This window comes from Trachemys scripta, chromosome 2 (assembly GCF_013100865.1).
Source record: "Trachemys scripta elegans isolate TJP31775 chromosome 2, CAS_Tse_1.0, whole genome shotgun sequence".
NCBI classification, from domain to species: domain Eukaryota; kingdom Metazoa; phylum Chordata; order Testudines; family Emydidae; genus Trachemys; species Trachemys scripta.
In genome coordinates this window covers 236,640,233-236,660,975 of record NC_048299.1, presented here as the reverse complement: position 1 = coordinate 236,660,975, position 20,743 = coordinate 236,640,233, and the positions used below count along the sequence as shown (strand labels likewise).

The 20,743-nt window shown below is 39.7% G+C and overlaps 1 protein-coding gene across 1 annotated transcript in view; it reads right to left on the bottom strand.

The window, feature by feature from the left end:
* CNBD1 (cyclic nucleotide binding domain containing 1) overlaps nt 1-20,743 on the bottom strand; it is a 291,357-nt gene that overhangs the window by 58,819 nt on the left and 211,795 nt on the right. The window contains exons 8-9 of the mRNA XM_034759583.1: nt 6,962-7,071; nt 4,816-4,966 (exon numbers count right to left, since the gene is read on the bottom strand). Coding sequence (XP_034615474.1) covers nt 4,816-4,966; nt 6,962-7,071 — 261 coding nt within the window. The remainder of the gene's footprint in view (nt 1-4,815; nt 4,967-6,961; nt 7,072-20,743) is intronic.

Here is a 20,743-nt window from a genome sequence, read left to right as displayed (position 1 = left end):
TAAAAGAGGCAGGCAAAGAGATCAACATTTTCAAACATGACTGCTGAAAGATAGGCACTTTTAATACAACTTTAGATGCCTAAGAGTATGTCTACACTGAAAGGAAACAGCCATGGCTGGCCTGGGTCAGCTGATTTGGGATTACAAGGCTCAGGTTGAGGGGCAATAAAATTGCAGTAGAGACATTTGGGCTTGGGCTGAAGCTCAAGCTGTGGGACCTTGCAAAGGGGAAAGGTCCCAGAGCCCAGGCTCCTGCCTAAGCCCAAACATCTACACTGCAAATTTTAGCCCCACAGCCTGAGCCCTGTGAGCCCAAGTCAGCTAACTCAGGCTACACTACAATACAGTACACCGCACTTGCGGCTAGACATACCTTCTGTAAGGATCTACAATACCTAAATTCTCAAACTTGATGGCCTAACTGGCCATAGATATTTAGATGATGCTACAGTGATGACAAGTTGGAGAACATTTTCCTTTTTATCTCTTATTGTATTGTTATTAAAATCCTCAAACATTTCTACTTACCAAAACATGAATTTGCACAGGATGTGGGAAGGAGAAAGTATTTTTTAGGAAGTATCTAAAAAATCATCCTTGCTGGCAGACTGAGATTTTCATTGAAAGAAAAGAAAACTCATATGGATTAATTATCTCAGAGAAAGTTAGAAGCGACCCAAATCTTTGCAGAAACTTCAAACTGAAACTTTCCTGAGCCTTGAAAATGTTCATTAACATTTTTAATTTTTTGTTCAATGTACTTTTGTATTTGCCGGGCTTTGGCCAGAATGGATGAAACCAAAATATTGCAGGTTAGGCTATTCTTGGGGTACGTATGTCCTTGTTGAACCTAGGAAATACTGGAAATCTTGCCAGAAACTGTTTTAGCAAGATTTCACATGATTTCCTGACTGAAGAGATACAGATAAATTCAGATAAAGCATCCAGGTGTTCCTATTCCATGTTGATGGGTTCGTCATAAACGCATTGAATAATAATTGATAATAATAATGTTTTGGACTTCTACAGTAGTTTGCTAATTTTTGTTTGCTTTGAATTCTGAGGTAGTTGTCATACTAATTTATACATGTATTTAGTACTCTCACATGGCACCCACTGGGACAAATAAAGGATTTGTAGGGTTATCTTCACCTATCACTGAAATATAGCAACCTCTGAGATTTACAACAGTAATTTAGGAAAAGAGGTGAAGAAAGAAAACTGTTTCCAATTGAATCTGCAAGGGGAATTTAAGCAGGCAGAATGTAATTACCTGCATTGGAATTTGGCAGGGCCGCTGGGTTAACAACCATCATCTTACAAAAATTATCTTGGGATCACTACTAATCACAAGTGGTCAGGAGTTTGGTGACACGTCTTATTTGATGTAATGAGATGGCACCTCCAGCTGCACAGTTATTCACAGCTTTTTGTTGACACACTGGTTCAATACAGATTCCAAGGGAACAGTGCCACCTATCAAATTAGGAACAACACTTCTTCCAGCAACTACAAGTTCCTTGAGTCTCCCATCCAAGAACCAAACACTTGACTCAAATCATACATAGCTTGTGAGATCCAGTGAGATTATAGAACAACTGCTACAGCTGTTTGTGTGAACCAAACCTCTTGAGGTTCATACATTATTAATGTGAAGAACACAATGATTTTGAGCAGATCTGTCTGGAGTCCTGAAATTAGGATGCAAAACAACCTGTTTAAAATATCAGTCATATGTGATGACAAGTTTAAATATAGATTCCTTATTCCCATAATGTAGAATGACAAGGGGCTATGGTCATGCATGTTCATCCTTACACAGTTTCTTGCTTTCCGATATCAGCTATTTACACATCTGAATGTTCACCAGGTTAGCAATAGAACATGGGTCCATTTTAAATGAATAATTAAATGAGAGCATACAACTATGAACAATTAACAAACAAGAGTTCGCCCATGCATTATTTGATAAATACCGGGACCCAATACTTGAAAGTGCTGGATATAAACAGGAGATATTAGATAATCAGAGAAAATATATATAAAAATTAGGCAGGCAGAGAGATCTACATTTTCAAACATGACTGCTGAAAGATAGGCACTTTTAATACAACTTTAGATGCCTAAGAGTATATCTACACTGAAAGGAAACAGCCGCGTCTGGCCTGGGTCAGCTGATTTGGGATTACAAGGCTCAGGTTGAGGGGCAATAAAATTGTGGTATAGACATTTGGGTTTGGGCTGAAGCTCAAGCTGTGGAACCCTACAAAGGGGAAGGGTCCCAGATCCCAGTAACTTCCAGTAGATTGTCCCTTACACATTTTGCTATGTCAAAGCCAGGCCAGAAAAAGGAACAGAGAAGGGGGAGATTGGTAGGCAGGTCACAGAAGAGAAGCCAAGCAGAGAACCCCAATAACCAATAAAATTGTAGGATCATGTTATATTCTCAGATGCACACACAGACCTCCTAGTAAAGTCATGCATGTCTGAATGCAAGATTTGTTCTTAACACTTAAAAACTAAGCACGATGGGTCTGATTCTTCTCCCAGTTTTACAGAAGTAAACTAGAATGGACTCCGTTGAAGATGGTGTAGTTACACTGTTGTAAAAGCAGCATAAATGAAAGAAGAATTGGGCCCACTTTCAAAATAATTATCTTGTGAGTAGCAACAGTTACAGCATCTCCAGTGTAAAATATTACCTTTTGTTGAAAACAAGAGTTTCAAGGCTTTTTTGGATCACAGAATCTGAGAATGGACTATTGGCCTTAGTGCACTCTCCAAATTACTGGTCTCACATCAGATTCAGGGACCTGTCGATGCTACTTTTTCTCTCATTAATTTGGGTTTTAGTTCAAAATGGGTGTGATATTTGGATTGGCAGAGTTGAGTTACTCCATGTATTTTTGTGTGTGTGTCAAAATGTACAGACTTCTTATATCCAAACACATTTCACCTGTTCTGAGAACTTAAGTAAATCTTCAGTAGTGCATAGGTCTTATATTGGCCCTCTGCACAAGCGTGAGTTTCATCCTAAGTGTGCGGCTACACAGCAAAAGGTGCTACTTGGGTTAGTCTCATCAAGCTACCTTGAATCCAGTGCAGGTAACAACAGCAATGAAGACAGGGCAGCGTAGGCTTCAGTACAGATAGTGCAAGACCAGCATGACCCTGGGTATGTTCTCAGCTCATCTGTTCTGTTAGACTACACTGCACTGGCTTCATTGTTACCCGCACTACCTGAATTCAAGCTAGCTCACAGCTAAAATAGTTCACGAACCACTCTTGTTGTGTAGACATACTCTAAGTATAGTGAGTCATAGTGAAGTAACTGCCTCGATCACCTGCTTTTCCCACAGAGCATACTGAGATATGAAATCGAGGCTCACTTCCTGTTTGTCCCCAAGGGGTTTCTCACTGGACAGCATATTCATGAGGACACTCAGATTCTCTAAAGAAGCTACTGAGTCAGTACTCAGACTCACACATGATCTATAATATTATAGGCAGACCCATTTAAAACTCTGTTTCAAACCCACTGTTCTTATTTATTATTTGTATTCTGATAGTGCCTTAATCAAGTATCAGGGCCCCATTTTGCTGGGCACTGAATACATATGTGATGAAAAGACTGTCCCAGCTCCAAAGAGCTTACAATCTAAGTATAAGACAACGTACGATAAGTCGATACAATGAACAAACTGGGGAGCACAAGATAGCATAAGTAAGAGTGAGATGATTATGATTTCAGTGACAATACACCTACTGCCTAAACACCAAAAACCCAGCACATTTTAAGAGAAAAAATGCCCTTCGATATTGGTCTTCTTAATTAGACATTCACATATGGTTAACATATCATTGCAATAAAGTTGTTTTAACCTTTTGTAGTTTATTTTCAGATGTCCAGCTAAAATGCCTAAAAACACCCATAAAACCCAGTTCATGAAATTAAAAGAAACCATATTCTTTAGCATGTTGTGGTAAAACAAAGAATATAGTCCAAAAAACTCAATGCAGCCTAGGGAATATTTAGCTAATTATGCACACCATGACAACATCTTTACAGGAGATAGTTTCAAGTGATCTTAATGTGGACTAAGATTAGAAATCTGCACAGCGCTAAAATCCTTGTACAGCTCTTTAGAGTTTGAGTCTGACGGATGGCAAAGATGGCTTTAATATATGCTTGGAACAAGCACTTTCACGTGTGAAGTGTTGATTTTATATAAAACAGCCCAGTGTGCATTTGTCCTGCATCAACTGACATAATTAGTATAGGAAAAAATAACTATCTTATCAAGTGATATCAGTGCAATAGTAAAGGAAACACTTTTAAGAACTGCATGGGCACTAAAATACCCTTCTCTTAATGTCAACAAATGGCTTTTCTTCCATTGTCATATTTTTATTATACAGTTTATCATATTTCCATAAAAAAACCCGCCTATGATGTCATATGATAAGAATATGATGTCATATAGTCCGACCAACTCCATGAAAGAAATTAAGGGGGTTATTTGTGGGGAGAAGCAAGAAACCAGGAGCATGTTTTGAGTGTGAAAGGCTTGGAGGCATATTGCATGGTTTGCATGGCCTGACAGTCACCAAAAAATCTTGGCAAAGCAGGGAGTGAGGGGGAAATTCAATTAAATGGTTCACTTAAGATTTGGATGGGCACCCACATTTTGGATGTTTATATCTGAACTGAAAGCCATTCAAATCTTTTTGAGGTTCATCCATTATTACTTGACTCATTGATTGATGATAATAAATGCCGCCCCCCCAAAAAATAAAGGATCCCTTAATACTTACCTAGTATAGCACTGGCATCAATTATGCCCAATTTAACATCTGTCGCGGTTATGACTCTACATGTGAAAGGGGTCTGAAGAAGAATGCTCACTTCTCCAAAGGACTGTTTCTCATGGAGCTGACCCACAAGAACCTGTCTGGTTTGCTTAACCTGGTTGGGAAACATGAATATGTTCAGTATACCACATAACATTACAGCATAGCTGAACTAATACATTTTATACGCATTTTAAATATAAAATATAGGAGAGACAAGGTGGGTGAGGTAATAGATTTATTGGACCAACTTCTGTGGATGAAAGAGACAAGATTTCAAACTACACAGAGCTCTTCTTCAGGTCACCCAAAGAGGAGCTGTGTGTAAGTTCAAAAATGTGTCTCTTTCACCCACAGAAGTTGGTCCAACAAAAGATATTACCTCACCCACCTTGTCTCTAATATCCTGGGACCAACACGGCTACTACACTCTGAAAACATATGTAGATTATATTTCAATTCACTAAACTGGCAAATTAAAATGGAATTTGCAGTTTACCCAAATGACAAGAGCAGTGGTGAATATTAATTTCATGATAGCTTGTGGAAACTTTGGCTGTTCCATTTAAAATGATTTTGCCTGCCCACAATGATGCTTTTCTATGAAAATGTAGGAGTCTAGTTATTTTTCTGCATCAGAGCATGAGAAAATGCAAAAAGCTGATTTTGTTCCAAATTTCAATCATAAGTGAAAGTAGTCTATGTTCTTATTTTCCTCTAAAATTTAACCATATGACCTGCTCAAAGCAGAGTACAAATGGTCACTGATTAAAATCTTGCTAGTTTTGCTTTTTAGCCAGATTGTAATATCCTTTCTCATGTTGAGTAGCTCCTTCCTCTTTTGGTAATTGCAGCTTCTACCTTACTCCTTTTGGATCCAAAGCACCTTACTTTGTACCCCAAATACCGAAAAGCTGTATTACTGACAACATTATCTTTCAGCAAGAGCTAATTTATTGCTTTCTACTTATGGTACTGTTTAAAGCCCAAACAATTAATGGTCTGATTCTGCAACCCTATGTTGATCTGTTCTTACTCATGTACATAGTCCCACTGAGTAAGTGCTTAAAGTCACAGATTTTAGGGCCAGAAGGGATCACTATGATCATCTAGTCTGGCCTTATATCTAACACAGGGCAAAGAACTTCACCCAGTAATTTCTGCAGCAAGCCCACATCTGCTGGTTGAGCTATACTATATCTTTTATAAAGATATCCAGTCTTGAGTTAAAGACTTCAAGTAATAGTCTCCACAAACCCCAGATAAGTCATTCCTCTGTCTTACTTCTAATCTGTATTTGTCTAACTTCAACTTTCAACCATTAGATCTTTTTCTGCTTGATTACAGAGCCATCAACTATCAGAAATCTCTTCCCCATGTTGTACTTGTAGACAGCAAACAAGTTACTTCTTAACCATCTCTTAGATTAAATAGATCAAGCATCTTTATCCCCTCACTAGAAGGTATATTTTCCAGACTTCAAATCATTCTTGTAGCTCTTTTCTGAACTCTTTTCATTTTGTCAACATCCTTTTTGAAGTCTAGACACCAAAACTGGACTCCAGTAATGATCAAATGCCATATACATAGGTAATATCACCTCCCTTCTCCTACTCAGTATTCCCCTGGATCCAAGGATCATATTCACCTTCTTAGCTATAATATTGCACTGGAAGGTCATGTTCAATTGGTTATCTACCATGATCCATAAGACTTCTTCAGAGTCACAGCATTCTAGGGTGTAGTCCTCCAACATATAAGTGTAACCTACATTCTTTGTTCCTAGATGTATGACCTTGCATTTGGCTGTGTTAAAACATATGTTCAAATAAGCCCATGTTACCAAGAGATCCAGGTTAGTCTATACAACTGACCTGTCTGCAACATAACTTCCCACTCCACTGATTTTTTTTGTCATCTATAAATTTTACCAGCAATGCTTTTGCATTTTCTTCCAGAGCATTGATAAAGATACTCAATAACTGTAGGCCAAGAACAGATTCCTCTGGGGACTGTACTAGAAATTCCCTGTCAACAAGAGTAAGGTTTGCAGAAGCAGACCCTAAGAAACAAATGAAATGCTTATTTTCCAAGACATAAATGAGCTTACCATTTTCCCCAATGGTAATTTCACAAGTGCCTCAGTTTCTCTGTAAACATTACAGTATCCAGATTTAATAAATCCTACAAATGTACTGATTTCTCCTCCTTTTAAAAGCACTGAAACAAGAAAAGCAACAACCAAAAATTCTCTCAGCAATTGTTGGTAAAAGAACAATTATACTATTGCAAAAAATCAGCATATTGCAAGAATGAATTTTAATTTAGTCTATTATGTGGTATTCAGAAGTTAAATGGTTCATGATTCCAATATCAGGCCCCAGTCCTGAAATTTACAATGAGCAGGCAGACTGCTGCACATATGTGTAGCCCTATGGAAGTTAGTGGGGCTTTGCCTGGGCACAGCAATCCATCAACACATTGTCAATTGCAGTACCTTAACATGCAGTAATTATGTACAGAATTAATACAGCAATAGACTGTGGCAATGACATCTCCCCCCTCCCCGCCCCCACTCCAAAATGAGTGAAGTCATATTCTGAGTTTTAGTTGAGGCTTTTGTTCAAAACAGGAGCATTTCTGAGTGTTCCCACAAAAATGGTCCTGTTTTTCAACAAAACAAAATACCTACATCAACACATTTAGTAGTTTTTTCCTTGAAATCAGATCATTTAAACTAGAATGTGAAAATCTTGAATTCTGCCATTTTTGCATTTCCTATATTTTACACCATGCTACACGACACACAGTGACATGGGCGAAACTCAGCAGTTGCCACGGCAACTCCTCAGACAAGCAACTTTACCTAAGACCATCTTAGGGTAGGTCTACACTTACCTCCAGGTCCGGTGGTAAGCAATCGATCTTCTGGGATCGATTTATCGCGTCTTGTCTAGACGCGATAAATTGATCCCGGATCAATCCCGGAAGTGCTCACCGTTGACACTGGTACTCCAGCTCGGCGAGAGGAGTACGCGGCATCAACGGGGGAGCCTGCCTGCCGCGTCTGGACCCGCGGTAAGTTCGAACTAAGGTACTTCGAATTCAGCTACACTATTAACTTAGTTCGAAGCGGGGGGTTAGTGTGGACCAGGCCTTAGCTAAGAACAATGGGCCAGATCCTCGGCTGACTTAATTGGCATAGTACCACTGAAGTTACTGGAACTATGCCTTATTACACCAGCTGAGGACAGGGGCCCGTGAGGGGCAAGACTTTCCTAAATTCTCTTTTAATTGGTGCTTTCTCTCTCTTTTCCCCTTGACTCTGGAAGACTTTCTATGATTCTATAGGAAGGAAGGAGCCATGTTTTTGCTCTGGGGAGAAGAATTAATTAAATAAATTTGCTGTTCTGCAAGAATTCTTCTTGACATTTTATATTAACGAAAACAATGACACCAGCACTACAATGTTTATTACTACAATACTAATGAAACTGTGGTGAAGGAGGCACATGATGCAGACAGATTGAACAGCTGTTGAAAGGAGAGGTTCCCTGGGATTACATTATCACAGACAAGTCAGTCTGGACCAGATCCTAAACTAGTGTAAATTGGCAGAGTTCCAATTAAGTCAATGAAGCTGCCCTAATTTACACCAGCTGGGCCTCTAAATTTCACTCAGCATCCACATTTTCTCATGGCTGGAAGAAATAAAAACAGTAACAAAATTAGACATATGATTTCAAAATGTATGGCCAATATGTTCCTGTTCCCTTGTGCTGCTGGGTGATGCAAAGCAGCTGTAAACCCAATGCAAGCAGCCAGTTATGCCAGGTTTATGGCTGCTCTGCATAACCAGAGTGGCTGAAGTGTACTGGCAAGCATGTCCCAAAGGCTCCAATAATATTAAAGAAGAAACTGCTGCCTTGCTCCTCAGTGGAATCAAGCTGAGGAACAGAAATACTTCAGTGGCACCTTTTCTGAAAATGACTTGGGGGAAACTGAAGGAAATTTCTAAAAGTGCCAAAGTCATTTGTAGAGTGCCATTTTCAAAAGCACTCAATGTTGTCCTGACTCTGTTCCCACTGAGCTCAATGGGAGTTAGGCCAATGCGCAGAACTTCTGAAAATCCTGCCCGTAATTTCCACCAAGGATCTGAAAGATGCTGTGGCAAACAGTGTGGAAAAAACAACTCATGTAATCAGCAGAGAAAGCAAATGCCACGAGAAACATCAAGAGAAACATCAGAAAAGAGAAAGGAAAATGTAATCAGATAGAAAAGACTCAAAGCAAGCAAGAAAGAAGCAGAAGCAAAGTATCTGTAAAATGCCATAATGTACAAATTAAAAGAAAGAGAAAGTCTGCAACAACAGTAAGAATTGGGCCTGGATTTTAGAAGTTTTGAAGAAAAGCTGTGAAAGTGAGACAGAAAACAACCAGTCTGATTTATTGATTATACAACTCATTAGCTGAGAGGATAGCTAGTAAATTTCCTAATCTCACTCAAGAACTGTTCAGAGAAAAAGAAAATTTAAATATACCTAGAGACCAGGGCCGCCCAGAGGATTCAGGGGACCAGGCCTGAAGACCCGGCACTTTGGTGGTGGGTCCCGGAGCGGAAGGACCCCCCGCTGCCGAATTGCCACCAAAGACCTGGAGTGGAAGAAGCTCTGGGGGCCCGGGCCCCGCGAGAGTTTTCCAGGGCCCCTGGAGCAAGTGAAGGACCCCGCTCTGGGGGCCCCGAAAAACTCTCATGTGGGCCCCTGCGGGGCCCGGGACAAATTGTCCCACTTGCCCCTCCTCTGGGTGGCCCTGCTAGAGGCAGAGTTTGTTAATTCCTGAAGAGTCAGAGATAAGATTTTTCTGGTATGGGACCACTCATATCTGGCTGGTGCAGTATCTGATGACCAATCTTTATGACTCACGAGCCTAATTAATTGAAGAAAAAAATTGACTTAACCACAACATCTGAGAGAAAACTCAATTGAGAGGGAAGCCTGGGATGTTCTGTTGGATCTCTGCCCATCTATCATTCATCAAGGCCAACCATGAGCAAATATTCCCAATATTATCAGTTCAAATCTCATATGCAATTAAGGCAATTAAAAGTGTCCTGGTTTATTTCCCATTAGATCTCTCTCAAAGCAGAAATGAGTCCTTATCATTAGAAAGAACAATTTAAGTGCAACTGCTGTGTGCTAAGTAGAAACATAACATCCTTAAGTCATGCTGCTCCTAAATCACTGAGGCACTTCTGGAAATCTCACTCATTAATTCCAAATGGAACCCGACAATCTCTCTTAATTTTTCCCCCACCTGAGATGGAACAATAAGACTACAATCTTGGGTGAAGTTTTGTAAAACACAGTTACTGGTTTTCTGACAAAAAGACTGTCAGAAAAATAACTGCACACATTTTTCAGTTAAAGCTAGAGGTGATTTTGTAGATCTATGATTAAATATTCTTTTTTATTGTATTTATCTTCATGTTCACATTTATAGTTACCTAGGAAATAACACATTTTTAGCTGTAGTTGTTCATGGTGTAATTTTATACGTCACCATCTGCCTGGGCATTTAGCCAGTCTGTAGTCAAGGGCAGATTTTTAATGAAGTCTTAAAGGATTTTCTTTTAATATGCCTATTTGCATTCACACAATTTATATTTATCCATATCTGATCTTTTGAGGGGATCCTCACAACTGGTGCAGAAGGACAGCATTTTGACTGTGTAGTGGAGAGCCTGTGCAAGAGGTCTTCACTCCCATGCAGCATGGGTCTATGTTCATAGGTATTTCCATCCCACCTAGTATGCAGGAAAGCTCTGGACTTGGGGTGATGACAGCTGCGGTCAGTGGGAGGTAGATCACGATAGTCATGAATCCACAGCCAAAATCCCTATATCCGAGGGCACAGCAGTTGCATAGGTTACTGCAGCCTTGAAATTTCTTCCCCACAGCTTGTGGCCTGCATGGAAAATTCCATCCCCATTCCACAGCCTCAGTGGAAGCCCTCCGCTCATGAGCAATTTACTTGGGCCAAACACAAGGAACAAGATTTGACCCTATGTAACTGTCTCTGAAACATGGACGTACTGCTAAACACATGATGCAATGTGTGCTTGTATTATGAATTCAAGCAGTGCAATTTTTCTTAATTGAATTAGTGATCAATATATTGTTTTTCTATCTTTTTTACTCATTTAATGAAATTTCACATGGTTTATTAGAAGCCAGATCTTCCTCAATTTTGCTTCTTCATTAAGGGCACACCCAATCTGAGGTCCTTTTTATAGTAAAGCAGCCTTCCAAAATTTCATTCATGTTTGGCTTAATTTACTTAATCTGTGCTCATCTAAAATGAGCAATTGCTCCTCTGTTATCACAATGTTATTATACATCACGCCTGTTACCCCAGAAGTTCAGTGTGGGGATCATCACAAGGCCTTCACACAAGGCTTAAGCATCAGTTAAGTCTCACTTAAGTTTGTAAGAGGAACACAGGGGTGAAATTTATCCTTGGTGTTTAACAAACATGTAATAAGACACAATCCCTGCCATAAATATGGTCACAAAATTCTAACCAGAATACACTCAAATTGAACATTTTTACTGCCGTCATTTATACTATTGCAGGTTCAAGGAGCATTATGGGGAATAGGTAGAGGGAAAATGAGGTCTGAACATCTAAACTTCTCATTTAGCACTCCATCTAGCAGTCATCTTAGAACAGAAATATCAGAGAGGATTGAGGATATGCCATTATTTGGTAAATAAAAAAAAATCAACCTAGTCAGTTCATCCCAAAGCACAGAAACAAGACTTAGATTATAGGAAATTTGATGCAACAAGCAAATCCTGGTGAAAAACATTTCCTGTTTCAGGGCATTACAGAAGGAATAAGCAAGGCAATAGATACAGTACCCACAAAATTAGAAGACAATGAAAAAGCTAGTTCTTTACCAACTTGCCATTTTCTTGACTACAAACTTGCAAAGATATGTTCCTGAAAAGAGCTCAGCTGAAATTAATAGAATGCCCGGTAGTGCTCAAAAGTGATTATGTACATTTTAGTATAAGTACAGCCTATTAGATCCCCCTCCCCAGTGTTTGTTTTACACAGAACTGAGTAAAATAATACAACTGTATTTCCACCATTCTGTCTCTTTAAACTTGGACTGTAAGTTCTTTTCATTCTGTGTTTCTACAGTACCTAGCACAATGGGGTCCTGATCTATGATTGGAGTTCAAAGGCACTACCATAATACAAATAAATAAATAGTCTATCTTGTAACAGTCTGCAGCAGATCTCTGGTGAACAGGGGGTATTTGCTGAGGAGTTTTCAGCTCCTTGCAACACTCCAGCAGTGGGCTGTATCATCTATGATTCTTACAAATGTACATTAACATTAACAAAATGTTCCTGGATAAACACCCTGGTTTGTGAGTCTAACACCCGCACAGGCATAAGTGTCCATTTGGGGGCATCTCTTTGGGGTATAAAAGGACCTATGAGTCAAAGCCTCTAATTCTTTACAGTCAATACAGACCCAGTATTTTTTTTAAAGTCTCTAATACATTTCTCATATGGATTTGCTGCAAAATATATGACATTTACAGAACCCACATCAGTTCGATGTGCTATAAAGGTTTTTAAGGATTCTCTTTTGGGATAACCTGTATAACTCACTCATAAGTTCCTGAAACTCGAGTAATATGGCCATTACAAACTCATGCCGATAAAATCTTTATACCACATCACCATGAATTGTGTATATTTATGTACATATGCAAACACACACAGGTATAGCCATCATACAAACTCTTATATTTCCCAAACCTTTGTACAAATGTTCAACTATTACATAAGCCGACTTTATTCTGCCCATGCGGCTGTGACTAAGCTCAACCCATGCCAATGACAAATGTTTCCATAACGACCAATATGCTTTAAAATGGGGAAAGGGAAGGAAGACTATAAAAGAAATAGAAAAAGTAAACCCAGTAAGTAGCATAAACAAAAAAGTGATGGATCAGGGTACTATGAAACTCTCATTGCCATTCATTTTATATCATTGACTGAATCCTTGGCTTGACAAATACTGTCCAGTTGGCTGAGACAGGGTTGGGTGACCCAAAATAGTTTTGCATTATAAATGATGTTGGCAAGTCAATAGTGTTTTAAATTATTGAGTGGACATCAGTTGATTGAGATAAGGTCATATAACCCTGTAGACAAAACCAGAGAAACATCAGCAGAGTGTGTCTGATGTTTCAGTGTATTTAGAGTAAAGAAAAAAAAGGAATATAGGTGAAATATAGAAACTTATCCCTCAGAACTGTCTTCTTTGTACCGGCTGTCACTGCAGACTGCCCCGTTGACATATTAGATTACATGCACCTGCTGCTAAGCCACAACTCGGTCAAGATCCCCTACTACCTGCTCTTTGTCCCCCATGCAGGGCACTGAAGCTAATTCAGCCATGGGGATGATGTAGCTTTTTTGAAGCTACTGGCATAGGGAGTGACAGAGGAGATCAAAGATGGGAGGGAGGGGCTGAGTATTTGTGGATGAGGTTAAAGGTAGGGCTGGCCAAAAATTTTTACAAAACTTTTTCAGTAAAAATGGGCATCCAGTGACACCTAAATGTTTTGCAAATTTCTGTCAGTTTCATAAAGCTGTTTACCAGCCAATTTTTTTAAATGGTCACAATATTTTATTTCAACATTTTCAAAATGAAAAATTTCATTTTTTTTCAGTTCAAAACAACTTTTTGTTTCAAAATTTCCTTCAATTTTATTTTAAAAATCAAAAACCCTTTACAAATGGTCGAAATTAAACAACATATTGGATTTCGGGTGGGATCAAAACATTTGATTCAACCCAAAACACCATTTTTTCAACTTTTCAATTTGCTGAAAATTCCCCAAAACTTCCAGTATTGCTAGAGAACTGAAAAACTGATTATTCAGACAGTTGTAGTTAGACTCTGGTTTCAGGGGTCTGTGGTATCCTTGCCCCTGGGAATTTTCTGTGGGGGAAGGAAGTGTCTCTGGGATAATGGGCCCTGGTTTTGGAAAATCTGGCCCCATATACATTGCACTCATACTACTGGTTATAATTAAGGTTGCCTAAGAGATTTGGTCCTAATCTTTCTTCAGTTGCTTATGTCTTCCTAAATCTTTCACTTTGAGTTGAAATTTCAAGGCCTGGTCTCTGTCGAAGTGTGATTTTTAAAAAAATGGAAGTAAAAGTTGTTCAGCCAATTTTGAGAATGAATTCAGTGGAGAGGAAAATACCACTTCTCCCCACCATACATTTAATTGTGAACAGCTCTAATGCTGACACAGCTGGGAGTTGAAAGTTGAACCTGGCAGCAAATTGGCACTCAAGGCGCCTTTCAGTGTGCTAATGAATTGGCTTTGATTTTGCTGTGTGAGGAGGGCTTTTAAAACTAGGTGGCATGAGAAAAGTAAACTTTTTAAACAAAACACTTTGTAATAATCTTCTGTCATTGATCTCAAAGTCAAGAATTGCCACAATAAATCCTCTGTATGGTAGGAGATGAGTCAGGAGGAGAGCCAGCCTGATTGCTGTACAAGAAACTGGATAGGAAAGTGGTTTTAGGACTATTGCTGGTTCTTAAATCTCTAACACTATTTCACCACTTTGCCTGTCTCCTCCACTGTGAAATGGAGGCTATCACATTAATATTTTAACATCTGCAGGTATTTGAAGAATGAGTCGTTAAGGAGAGGCTCCTGACTCTAGAAATGTTTACATCAGTGCAACTACAAATACTAACATCCTGCCAAAATACCTGACACCAGGTCTTCTGTGAAATGTGATGCACTGTGGATATGTGCAGGCTTACCCCGGGTTCCTACCCAGTTTTTGGCCCAATGCCCCTGACAAATTTACCCAGGCTTCTACAGAGTCTCTACTGGTGGTAAATCCATATGAAAGGGAAGGCGGGGCTTTCAGAGGCAAAAGTTGCCCCCAATCTTGCCTTCAATGGGAGGTTCAGGCAGCCAGCACATCCTCAGAAATGTCATGCTTCTCCCCATCAAAAAGTAACAGACTCCTTTGCCCCATGATTATAGCACTACACATAAGGCTGGCCTGAGGGTCTGGAGAGGAATTAACAGGATGGTTGTAACTACCAATGTAACCGACCATTTTTATATACAATATTTGTCTGTGTTGGTGAATGGGAGGATCTTCATTTCCCACCAAGCTTACTAATGGTGAAGGGATGTTATATCCTGTAGGTAAAGCAATATCTTCTCTGTGTCCCTGTATGGAACATGGCTAGTAACGGTAACACTTTAAAATAGCAGTTTAATCATTACTCTATTAATGTCTTCAGCATTTATTTTAATAGTACAATAAGTTCATTTGGTTTTCATGTAGATGTAATGAGTAAAGGATTTCCACTGTAATTCAGCGTTACTTAAAATGCACCATTATTTTACCACTAACACTGATGATGTAATATTGAATGAAATTCACATGCTCAGTGAGATCACTGATATTGGTACAAATGTCTGAGGCTGCCTTGACCATGAAGGGAAATACAGGTTTCTTGCTCAGATTTGTTTGTGCTCTACTTTGCTAATAGGCATAAATCTGAGAATCATGTATCAGCAGAGAAAACCTACTTTTGAAGCAAGTGCCATGAGAACCATGCCCACAGAGGACAGAAGAACTTTGTTTGTATTGAAGACATTTTGAGACTTTCAGTTGGACAGTTATGACCTAGAAAGTGTGGACATAACACAGTGACAATCACCCATCCAGAGGGCCAAGTCACTAGAAGAAAAATCACCACAGTGCCAAAGTGACCATCAACAGGGGCACTATTAGCTGAAAGACAAAATACACTTCTGCTACAAGTACAGACATTGAAGTACTGCATAGAATACACCTAACTGTTTAGCCTGTGTACACATTCCCTTTTGTGACTGATCAACAGAGGATAGCTGCCAGCTATTTCTCCCAGGTAATAGATTTAGGACCTGATACAATTTCAACTGACATAATTAACATTCTTTCCAGATTATAGAGGACATTATTTCACAGGGCTAGTCCTTTAGGTCAAATGATAGAGGTTTGTCCTTTAGTGCTGAAGGTCTAGAGTTCAAGTTCTGCTGTTAACCAGGATGAGGGTTGCTACACATAGATTTTAGAACAGATCACAAAAAGAGAAACAACTACCTTGGAAGTCCACCTACAACTTGTGTTTAATTGAAAATGAGTAACTGATTACTAATAACAAAATTTACATTTTGTTCTCTTTTGTGGGATGCTTTAACCAACCTTTTTTTTTTTTTTTTTTTTTTTTTAGAATTGCTTCACTATTTATTTACGTGCCCACTGGTAATACTAAAAGTATTTCTTAAACCAGTACATCATTGTTTCAAGATTTTTTGAGCCCTTCTGCATCAATAATTAGTTTGAAATGGATTGTAAGTATATTCTAGATCCTTCACAAAAGAATCTTGTGCACTGTCAGAAACACTAGAAGGGAGGAGTATACAGAGAGGAGTATGTAGAGGCTAACAGAGAACAGTTATTTCCTAGAATGAAATTATTTTTTTTAAATTTCACTCAAAGTATTTATATAAACCAGTTTTCAGGGTAGCAGCCGTGTTAGTCTGTATCCTCAAAAAGAACAGGAGTACTTGTGGCACCTTAGAGACTAACAAATTTATTAGAGCATAAGCTTTCGTGGGCTACAACCCACTTCTTCGGATGCATATAGAGTGCTGTCGTCATCATGAATAAATTGGAATATGACCAAGAGGCTGCTAGACAGCTCTCTAACACCACATTCTACAGGCCACTATCCTCTGATCCCACTGAGGATTACCTAAAGAAACTACACCATCTGCTAAAAAAAACTCCCTGAGAAAGCACAGGAACAAATCTGTACAGACACATGCCTAGAACCCCGACCAGGGACATTCTATTTGCTACCCAAGATCCATAAACCTGGAAATCCTGGACGCCCCATCATCTCAGGCATTGGCACCCTAACATCAGGCTTGTCTGGTTATGTAGACTCTCTTCTCAGACCCTACGCTACCAGCACTCCTAGCTATCTTCGAGACACCACTGACTTCCTGAGGAAACTACAATCCATCGGTGGTCTTCCAGAAAACACCATCCTGGCCACTATGGACGTAGAAGCCCTCTACACCAACATTCCACACAAAGATGGACTACAAGCTATCAGGAACAGTATCCCCGATAATGTCACAGCTAACCTGGTGGCTGAACTCTGTGACTTTGTCCTCACCCACAACTATTTCACATTTGGGGACAATATATACCTTCAAGTCAGCGGCACTGCTATGGGTACCCGCATGACCCCACAGTATGCCAACATGACTTAGAACAACGCTTCCTTAGCTCTCGTCCCCTAACACCCCTACTCTACTTGCGCTACATTGATGACATCTTCATCATCTGGACCCATGGAAAAGAAGTCCTTGAGGAATTCCACCATGATTTCAATAATTTCCCTCCCACCATCAACCTCAGCCTAGATCAATCCACACAAGCGGTCCATTTCCTGGACACTACTGTACTAATAAGAGATGGTCACATAAATACCACCCTATACCGGAAACCTACTGACCGCTACACTTACCTACATGCCTCCAGCTTCCATCCAGGACACACCACACGGTCCATTGTCTACAGCCAAGCTCTAAGATATAACCGCATTTGCTCTAATCCCTCAGATAGAGACAAACACCTACAAGATCTCTATCAAGCATTCTTAAAACTACAATACCCACCTGCTGAAGTGAAAAACAGATTGACAGAGCCAGACGAGTATCCAGAAGTCGCCTCCTAAAAGACAGGGCCAACAAAGAAAATAACAGAACACCACTAGCTGTCACCTTCAGCCCCCAACTAAAACCTCTCCAGCGCATCATCAGAGATCTACAACCTATCCTGAAAGATGATCCTTTACTCTCACAGATCTTGGGAGACAGACCTGTCCTCGCTTACAGACAACCCCCCAACCTAAAGCAAATACTCACCAGTAACCACACATCACTGAACAAAACCACTGACCCAGGAACCTATCCTTGTAACAAAGCCCGATGTCAACTCTGTCCACATATCTATTCAAGTGACATCATCATAGGGCCTAATCACATCAGCCATACCATCAGAGGCTCGTTCACCTGCACATCTACCAATGTGATATATGCCATCATGTGCCAGCAATGCCCTTCTGCCATGTACATTGGCCAAACCGGACAGTCTCTACGCAAAAGAATTAATGGACACAAATCTGACATCAGGAATCATAATACTCAAAAACCAGTGGGAGAACACTTTAACCTGTCTGGTCATTCTATGACAGATTTGCGGGTGGCTATTTTAAAACAGAAAAACTTCAAAAACAGACTCCTACGAGAGACTGCTGAGCTGGAATTGATATGCAAACTAGACACAATCAACTCAGGATTAAATAAGGACTGGGAATGGCTGAGCCATTACAAACATTGAATCTATCTCCCCTTGTAAGTATTCTCACACTTGCTTCTTATCAAACTGTCTGTACTGAGCTATCTTGATTATCACTTCAAAGGTTTTTTTTCTCTTACTTAATTGGCCTCTCAGAGTTGGTAAGACAACTCCCATCTGTTCATACTCTCTGTATGTGTGTATATATTTCTCCTCAATATATGTTTCACTCTATATGCATCCGAAGAAGTGGGTTGTAGCCCACGAAAGCTTATGCTCTAATAAATTTGTTAGTCTCTAAGGTGCCACAAGTACTCCTGTTCTTTATATAAACCAGTGTTATGCTGGGATTTTTTTTTGTAAAAGCCTGTGAATTGGCATATACCGTAGTGCAGCTAGTTTCTAAAATGCCACTTCAGCAGCACCTTCTGTACAGCTGCCAGATGAGCACTTATCTCTCTAAGGTTTTGAATTCCTGAGGAATGCCAATGTTAGGGAACAGCATAAATGGAAGCATTACTATTGTAGGCAGACTTACTGCCATGGAGGGATTGGGGGGAAATATCTGGAAGGGGAAAGTGTTATGGATTATTATTTCTGTACATATCCTGTTTATATAGCTCGCACTCAGCTGCAGAGTAGATATACCCTTAGTGATTTGGGACCTCCGTTTTTGAGCGCCCACCCTGAGACACTCCAGAACAGCCCCATTTTCAAAGTATTGAGTACCTATCCTCATGGATGCTCATAGTCCATTTAAGGTGTCAATTTTGGTAGCCAAAAATTGAGGCACCAAAAACGATTAGTCACTTTTGAACATTAAAGTCTTGATTTTTCAGGAGTGGTGAGCACATACCAATGAGTGCTGAGGGTTTCTAGCATATCTGAATATGAGGCCCTTTGTGTTTAAGTGGGAAATACTGTACAGAAAAAATATTTTGATTCTCGTACCAGTGGAAGCCTCACTTTACCAAACTCTTTTACTATTGGAAATATTAGCTGCAACCAAGAGCTCAGGGACTTTGTTTCTTCGACTGACATTCCATTTTGAGCAAGCTGAAGAAAACTCTGCACTTCATTTAATCTGAATATCAAACTTCTCCCTGACAGAGAATTACGTCAAATGATTTTCTACTGTTTTATAAATGCATTAAGCAAGGGCACACATTCATATTTGTAAGGAAACTAGTGTAGTAGGAAAAGAGCCTGAGACATAAGTCCTTGTACTGTATTATAGGCCTGGTATGAGGCAGGACCTGCTCACAGAATCTGGCAAGAACAGAGTTAATATTGCAAAAATACACATTCTTAGAAAGTGCTAAGCACAAAGTATTCATGCAAACATGCTGACCCTCTTAAGCAGGGTGAATTTCATCCTCTGTGAATCCCTGGTTCATTCATATGTATCCAAGGCATCAAAGGACTCAATGGGCAGACTGTTACCATGTATGAATACTAAAGGAACTAGGCAACACTGCAGTTACTATAGGACTAAGAGTCACAGTTGCTTCAAAGCAGAGGATATATATTTATTAAAAGAAGACATTGCAGCCTATCAAGTAAATAAGAGACTAACAGTTGTCTAAATATATCTTTATGTGATATTCTGTAACATCAAGTAAATATGAGTTTTGAACATTTAAAAATGGCCTAAGTGCGTATTTATTAAATATACTAGTCTACCATGTCAGGCAAAGCCTTTCCTATAAAAACCTCTCTTTTCATCATGTTACATTTTAAACAATTGAAATTATAGCACTAAAAATAAGACTATTTTGAAAGGCCTGCCCTGGTCACACAATTGTACATTTTCAGGTTAAAGATGGTACTCCCTCTACTGGCTGTTCGATGGTGGCCTATGTAAAAATTAGTTTGATGGTTTCTCTTCAATTTCTTGCACCCTTCTTAGCAGCCTCTGCAAAGAAGCCAAAGACTGAAATAATATTCACTGCTAAGGTACAGTGGGTGAGTGGAATGGGAAAGCCTGTACATGGATAACTGGAGACCATGGCAGTACTATTTCAAGCCCACAGTGCACTTCAATACACCTCAGTACACAGTACACTTCAGTACACAGAACACCAGAACACTCACATTAATCGAGGGGAAGGAGCTAATGAGAGAATGAAAATCAAAATAATGCTGTGGTCATCTTTTTTAAGGGAAAAAGCAAAAATGTTTCTGTTTTTGTTAAATGTATAATTTTAATAAATACTCATTAATCGCTCTCAAAGTGAATGACTCCAAGTGTTTTGTAAACTGGAGAAACCATCAATTGGTACGTAGGTCTCACTGATTTCCAAAAATCATTGTAGCAAACAGGGCCGGCTTTAGCAAGAGCGGGGCCCGATTCCTGGGGGGGGGGGGGGGGGCGGGCGGCGCGGCGGGGGGGGGGGGGGGGGGG